Genomic DNA, 7,287 nt, shown 5'->3' with positions numbered 1-7,287 from the left:
GAAAAAAAAAGTATAATGAGGCTGAAATGAAGTTAAGGGTAGTATATGAATTTAGTAATATTCTTTAAGGAAAAAAAATCAAAGAAATCTTCAAGTACCCTGTCCAAATGAAGCAGAAATAAGAAGCACTTTAGACTCTTGAATCTCACTTGGAATCCCATGCTAACTTTTTAGCACATGATAATATATATATTCCATGACTATTTTTTACACTATGTTAGATTTTGGGTGAAAATAACAACGAATCCTTAAATTTGATACAATACTATAAAATGAGGAGTGCCTGGGTGGCTCAGTTGGTTAAGCATTGGACTCTTGATTTTGACTCAGGTCATGATCTCACAGTCTGTAAGTTAGAGCGCTGTACTGGGATCTGTGCTAACAGCATGGAGCCTACTTGGGATTCTCTCTTCCCCTCTCTCTTCCCCTCCCCTGCTCACGCTCTCTTTCTCTCTCAAAAATAGAAACAAACAAACAATACTATAAAATACTTTAAAAAAATTTGATACAAGTATAAAATTCAAAAATAAATAGCCAAGTTTTTATTTGCTTACATGCACCAAGTTTTATTTGCTTTTAAATCAGACAGAACAAGCACATTATTCAAAATAGTAAATTTTCTTGAATTTTACAGAAGAGAAACTGAAGTGAAACTGTAGGAATTGCTGAACTTCAGATAAATGTTTCTTCAAAACAAGAGATATTAGTTCCTAAAAGATTCCTCTAAAGTTAAAAAAAGATTAAGAAGAACTTTAAGCCACAGGGTTATTACATTTTTAAAAAACTACAAGCTTCTTAATGGACATATGTTTACATTTACAGAGAGTAAACTTAGTCTCCTGTCTCATAAAACTCAGACAACACGACTAAGCAAACAATAAACTAAGCAAAACAATAAAAACTGTTTTTATTATTAAAAAACTTTAAAACCTAAATCTACCTTAATATTTTATCTTCCAAGAAAACTTAATAGGGAATGGCTAATCTGAAAGCAAAACGTACAAATCACTTTCAAGAAAAGGAATACATTATGGGATTATGCTTATATCTAGTAGCATCAACTAAAACCTCAAACGATGTCACATGAATTCAGAGTATCAGCCGGTCCTCTCCTCCCTCCTGAATTACCTGACCAATGGAAGTTTGGCTTTGTTGTTTCAGAAAGCACTGTTTCTTACATTCCATCAACTGTTCAAAATCACGCCACATTTTTGCTTGTTTCATATTTGGACCATGACTTTCTCGTACAGCCTTCTGTTTTTCTCGGAGTTTCTATCATTAAAAAAAAATAGTTAAATCTCAGTTACAGCGATTTACTTCCATTGCTATGGTCTGCTTTGAACATAGAATAAGAACAGTTAACTAAAAATCAGGTTTTCGTGAGATGAATGAAAACTAAGATGATAAAAGTTAATTAAATTTATGATAGACGTAGGAGAGCTTGAAGATAAAAAGAATATGAAAATATAAAAGGGGGGGCACCTGGCTGGCTCAGTTGGTTAAGTGAGATCAGGTCATGATCTCATGATTCGTGGGTTTGAGCCCCACATTGGGCTCTGTGCTGACAGCTTAGAGCCTGGAGCCTGCTTCAGATTCTGTGTCTTCTTCTCTCTCTCTGCCTCTCCCTGGCTTGTGCCCTCTCTTTCAAAAATAAATACATAAACATTTAAAAAATTCAAAACAGAACAACCATATCATCCAACTATTCCCCTAAAAAAAAGGAAAGAAGAAGAAAAGGCAGTGAGGGAATAAAGGGAATCATGAAAGTGGAAAATGGAACAGTATCATGGTGTAAAAAAAAAAGAGTGCATATTTTGAAAGTCGGAAGACTTTGGTATATAACTTGGCTTGGTAACTAGCTCTAAGTAAGACAATTTTTCTGGACTTCAGTTTTCTCAATTGTCAATTAAGGCTAATAATAGAGGATAATTATAAAATTATCTCCCTTATAAGATTATCTTTTCATAAGACGCAGTAGATCTGGAAATACTTGATAAACTATCATGTGTTATATGTTATTATTATTAAATATTCTATTCTTTCCTGGATCTGTGTATGCTCTGTGTATACCCAAATAAATCAATTGTATGCATATATTCCTCAGGGGGAAAGTTTTGTAATTTTTTAAAAAAGTATACTATTAAATAGGCCCAAACCCTTACCAGATTTATTTTTGTTACTAATAGCCTATATGATTCCATCTGTCAAAACTGTTCTACTCACAGACTCTAACATTATAAACAAGAATAAGAAAAGCTTTCAATAAGTTGTAAAAATATATTTTGGTTCTATATTATGGCAAATTCAGAAAGGGTGACTGAAAGGAGGCTTAGCAGAAAGTCAGAGACAATGAGAGGAAGAAAGGAAGAGGGGAAGGATGGAAAGCAAGTAAGCAGAGGAAAACAGAGAAGATGAGAGCGCACACACCAGGAAACAGTGTACACTGTGACACTGAATGTGAGATATCACTAAGGACAGAAAAATAAACAAAGGTTCAGAAATAGGTAACAAAGGATGGTCCCTATTCTTTCCTCCCTTGATGTATGGTTGATCTAATAGTTGATGCAAGGACACAAATGAGAAGGCTGGTCATTGGTACTTGCACCAATAAGAGGCTAAACTAAGCTAGGACTAGATTCAAAACACTTGACTGAAAACTGTCCTCCACAGCTATTGCTAATGAAAGCAAAATTAACAGCAAATAGCAACAGGAAACAAAGCAGAATTAAGAAAATATAATTTAAATATAACCAGCAAATTTTTGACACAATACCTGGCATGCAAATACATCTATTTAAGTCTATGTTACAACAACAACAAAAAAATAGAGGCAAACCAAGAAACAGACTCTTAACTATCGAGAACACACTGATGGTTCCCAGAAGGGAGGTGGGTGGGTGAGGATGGGTTAAATAGTTGATGTGATGAGGATTAAGGATGCACTTATTGTGATGAGCATTGGGTGTAATACGGAAGTGCTGAATCACTATACTGTATACCTGAAACTAATATTACACTGTATGTTAATTAACTGGAATTTAAATAAAAACTTAAAACAAAGTATCTTACAACAAATATTTTTATCTTAATGAAGTAAAACAAAAGTAGTTAAGTCAGATCTAGAATTTTAAGAGTTTTTAGAATGACTTTAAGAGAAAGGTACTACCTAACTATAAATTTTCTTATATTATTGAAGTGAAATTTTCTTATATTATTGAAATAGTTTCCTTGTCAAAAATCCTAACAACCTATAAAAGTTAAAGAACCAAAGACAGGATGTGGGCATTGTCTGTGTCAGAAATATTAAATTTAATGTGTTTCATAACCATGTGTGTTTGAAACCTGTAACTTTATGAATATAACTGCCTTAGTATATAATTTATTTTTAATGTTACTGCCACTTAATACAGATTTATTTTGTTGATAGTTATAATGAACAAAAAATACTTATCACAAATTCCATTGTTGTTTAAAGGGGAGGTGGTATAGTGGGGGTGAGTTATAACTTTCAGTACAGTATTCCACAGTACTTGGTAAGGCAAATTCTAGTATATGATCATGTGCATTTTAGCACTATGATAGGTTGGATTAATTCCATAAACTCAGTTGGACTTGGAGGTCTGTGGATGTTCAGTCTATGCTGGTTGGGAAGGCTTCGGCTATCATCACATTGAAAGTCTAGATTTATTCAGTATTTACCTTCAAATTTAAGTCTACTCTAGGAATGAGGGGATTGAGGAACTTTTGGGGGATGAGCTAATCAATGGCTCTTTTTGCTGAAATATACTTGTCAGACTGCTATTATCACTTTTTGTAAAGATTCTTCAGTAAAACACTACACTGGAAGGGCAAAGAATAATCTTTATTCTGATGTAGCAATTACATTTGGGTCTTTGAAAGAATTCAGGTTTGATAAAAATTTCTGTACACAAAGCATCCATCCACATACTTTTTAAAACACAAGAAATTGAGGAATGTTTTCATATGAATAAATATATTACCTAAGATATGAAGTGTTTGGGTGAAAGCAAGTTACTGACAATCATACTAAATCCTAAAACCCCTGAATCTCTAGTGAATGTTTAAAACTTGATTCAAATATATGTTTTCAAATATGAAATTATTTCTTTTTTCCTTTTCGAGTATGGGATGTCATCCCATAAAGGGAAGAAGATGTACAGAACTCACAATTTCTCTGATGGAATGGAGGAATCAGCTTAAGCTTTCCTTTCTTTTTTTTAATTTACATTAATATGAGGGGCATTTATTCACCAATCATACAGAAAGAACAGATGAACACTTTTTAGAAAAATAGACAATTCCAGCTTTGGAATTGGAAAAGTCCAGGATGAGCCTGGCACATTTTGTCATACCAGAAAAGAAGCCATCAAAATCTAGCAGCATTGTTTCAAAAGGATTCAGGAGCTGACTTCAAGAGGTGCCTATTGGCTTAACATGGGGGCAATTTGAGCACTGACAGGAATAATAATTATAATAGATCAAAATATCTCCAATAAGTTAAATCTAGGAGTCATAAAGGTACTTGCCAAGGATAAGAAACAAAAACACCTCATCAGTTTGAAAACCAGTAAATAAGCAAATCAAGCAGTTATTCTGCCTTTCTTATATGGGCTGTATCTTAGGGTAACTAAATAGTTGATAAGGAGTTGCTCTTTACAGAATTATTCCATCCAACAAATGAAGAAGGAATAACATAATTAGAATGCCATCATTTTGCAACCTCTGATGAATTAATGGGTCTCAGAAGTTATTTCATTGGCTGCCTATATTACACAAACAGAGCCTCCTCAAAGAATACATACTCCTACCTATAAAGTGTACTTACCAAATATTGAATTCCTCTAGGTCTAACTACCAATCCACACTACATACTGGGCACAGAAGAACATGCTAGTTGACACCATAGGGATGTCATCAGCAAAGTTCAGCATGTTGGAAACCCGTTAGGACAAATAAGTAGGTTTTCTTTTCCTTAAATTTTCCAACAAATATATTTTAAAGAAAGATGAAAGAATAACCTACAGGAAGAGACTTAAGAGCTATATCAACTAATAGCACTGTATGAATTCTTTTAATGTTTTTTTTTTTTTTTTTTTTTTTTTTTTTTTTTTTTNAGGGAGTCACAGACTGAAACAGGCTCCAGGCTCTGAGCTGGCAGTCAGCACAGAGCCCGACGCGGGGCTCGAACCCACGAACCGCGAGATCATGACCTAAGCGAAAGTCGGACGCTTAACCGACTAAGCCACCCAGGCGCCCCAGCACTGTATGAATTCTTATTAGGATCCTGATTCAAACAAATAAACAATAAGAAATGATGAGACAATTGGTGAAGGTACAACTGGTGAAATAAAGATCTTAAAAAAAAAGAGAAAAGAATGAAAGAGCCGGTGTCTTTAAAATGACTGTTCAGGAGCACCTCAGTGGCTCAGTCAGTTGAGCGTCTGACTTCAGCTCAGGTCATCTCACTCACGGATTTGAGCTCCCCATCGGGCTCTGTGCTGACAGCTCAGAGCCTGGAGTCTGCTTTGGATTCTGTGTCTCCCTCTCTCTCTGCCCTTCCCCTGCTCACACTCTGTCTCTCTGTCTCTCTCTCAAAATAAATAAACATTAAAAAAATTTAAAAAACAACAAAGTGCTTTCTAAAATAAAATAAAATAAAATAAAATAAAATAAAATAAAATAAAATATCCAAATGTGTTGCTTTATGAAGTCAATTCGAAAAATCAGTGAATTAGTCATTTAAGTCCCAATGGTCAAGGTCTTTACTAGCCATCACTTCTTCTACTAGGAGTGGCTCAGAAAACTAAGAAAACAAGACTCAATCACATATTACTACATTCATAAAAATGGCAGGGAGGGAGCTGAATATGACAAGTAAGGATTTTTGATTATTTATGTCAAATGAATCAATATTTGTAAAGGACAAAGACCAGTGCCTGGATCATTGTAATGAGCTTTGTGCTTACTGAATAAAATAAATAAACATATACTTATCTCATGAAGAGATACCTGAGAATTGTAGTTCATTACACATGGCACTTTTGTTTCTTAGAACCTTCTCATAAATTCTTTGTTATTTAAAACTAGATATAAAAATAAATAAATAAAATTAGATTTTTTCCTTCAAAAATCCATGTACCTTCACTTTTGTATACACACACGCATAAATTCCTAAGGAAGAATCTTCATCTTTGTAAGAAATTAAGAAAGATCCAATTTCTCTTTGAAAACTGTACCATAACCTTTTAAAAAGAATGACAGTGTCAAAACCATGTAGTGAAAGCCTGAATTAGATACACTTAAAAAAATAAATAATACATTCTTACCTTTCCAAGGTTTTCCTGTTCGGCAATATTTTTTGTATACTGCTCCCTAAGGAATCAACATAATGATTTCGTTTCAATTTATTTCAATTGATTTGATCATACAACTAAATTATAAATTAGCATATCTATCTAAATGTATTAGACAGAGGAGTCAGAGTGAAGCCAAATACTCTCTTTCACCATCTTTTGTCAGTTCTTCTAGTAAATAGTATTTATGGGGAAAAAAACCATAGAACACCACATAAGAAGTTAAGAGAATCAAAATGTTAAGTACTATTTCTGTACTTAGGTACCATTTTACACTTAAAACAATGGCAACCCATCTGCCTAAGTCATAATTTTTAAAAGCTTTTATTTAAGTAATCTTTACATAAAACGTGCGGTTCAAACTCATAACCCTGAAATCAAGAGTTGCCTGCTCTACTGACTGAGCCAGCCAGGCGCACCAGTCACACTTTATTTTTGAAGAGGTTGTAGAAAGGAGAAAGGATACACATTTTAAATAAACATTAACGTCTAATCCTACAATTCTACTTCTGGGAAGTCATCCTACAAAAAAACCTCTCATAACTTAAGAAAGATAAATGTAAAGACTATTTACATCACCATTACTTATAACAGTAAAAACCTGAAAACAAATTAAATGTCAATAGATGGGGAAATTTTTAATAAATTATGGCACATCCATTCAAAGGAATAATAGAGAGTTGGAAAAAGGAAGGGGTAGATCTATAAGTGCTGAAGTGGAAATAACTCTAGATATAAAATTAAGAGAAAAACTGTATCTTAAGTTCAACCTTATTTTTGTCACACACACATAAAATTTCCCCATACATTTGCTAACACACATACACGTGTGCATGTGCATGCATGAGCGTGAGCACACACACACACATACACACACAAAAATGCAGGGGAAAGAATATGGAGTAATTATACA

The 7,287-nt window shown here is 33.7% G+C and overlaps 1 protein-coding gene across 4 annotated transcripts in view; it reads right to left on the bottom strand.

Annotated features, from left to right (window-relative positions):
• Positions 1-600: 600 nt before the first annotated feature.
• IFT81 (intraflagellar transport 81) overlaps positions 601-7,287 on the bottom strand; it is a 184,251-nt gene continuing 177,564 nt past the window's right edge. For all 4 annotated transcript variants that reach the window (XM_039218976.1, XM_039218894.1, XM_039219054.1 and 1 more), the window contains 3 exons: positions 6,348-6,393; positions 1,129-1,272; positions 601-723 (listed from right to left, as the gene is read on the bottom strand). In XM_039218976.1, the coding sequence (XP_039074907.1) occupies positions 673-723; positions 1,129-1,272; positions 6,348-6,393 (241 nt within the window). In that variant the 3' untranslated portion in view covers positions 601-672. The remainder of the gene's footprint in view (positions 724-1,128; positions 1,273-6,347; positions 6,394-7,287) is intronic.

Source organism: Hyaena hyaena, unplaced genomic scaffold, assembly GCF_003009895.1.
Source record: "Hyaena hyaena isolate Hyena2069 unplaced genomic scaffold, ASM300989v1 scaffold_0, whole genome shotgun sequence".
Lineage (NCBI taxonomy): Eukaryota > Metazoa > Chordata > Mammalia > Carnivora > Hyaenidae > Hyaena > Hyaena hyaena.
The sequence above is the reverse complement of the archived record's forward strand: the minus strand, read 5'-3'. Positions and strand labels throughout refer to the sequence as shown.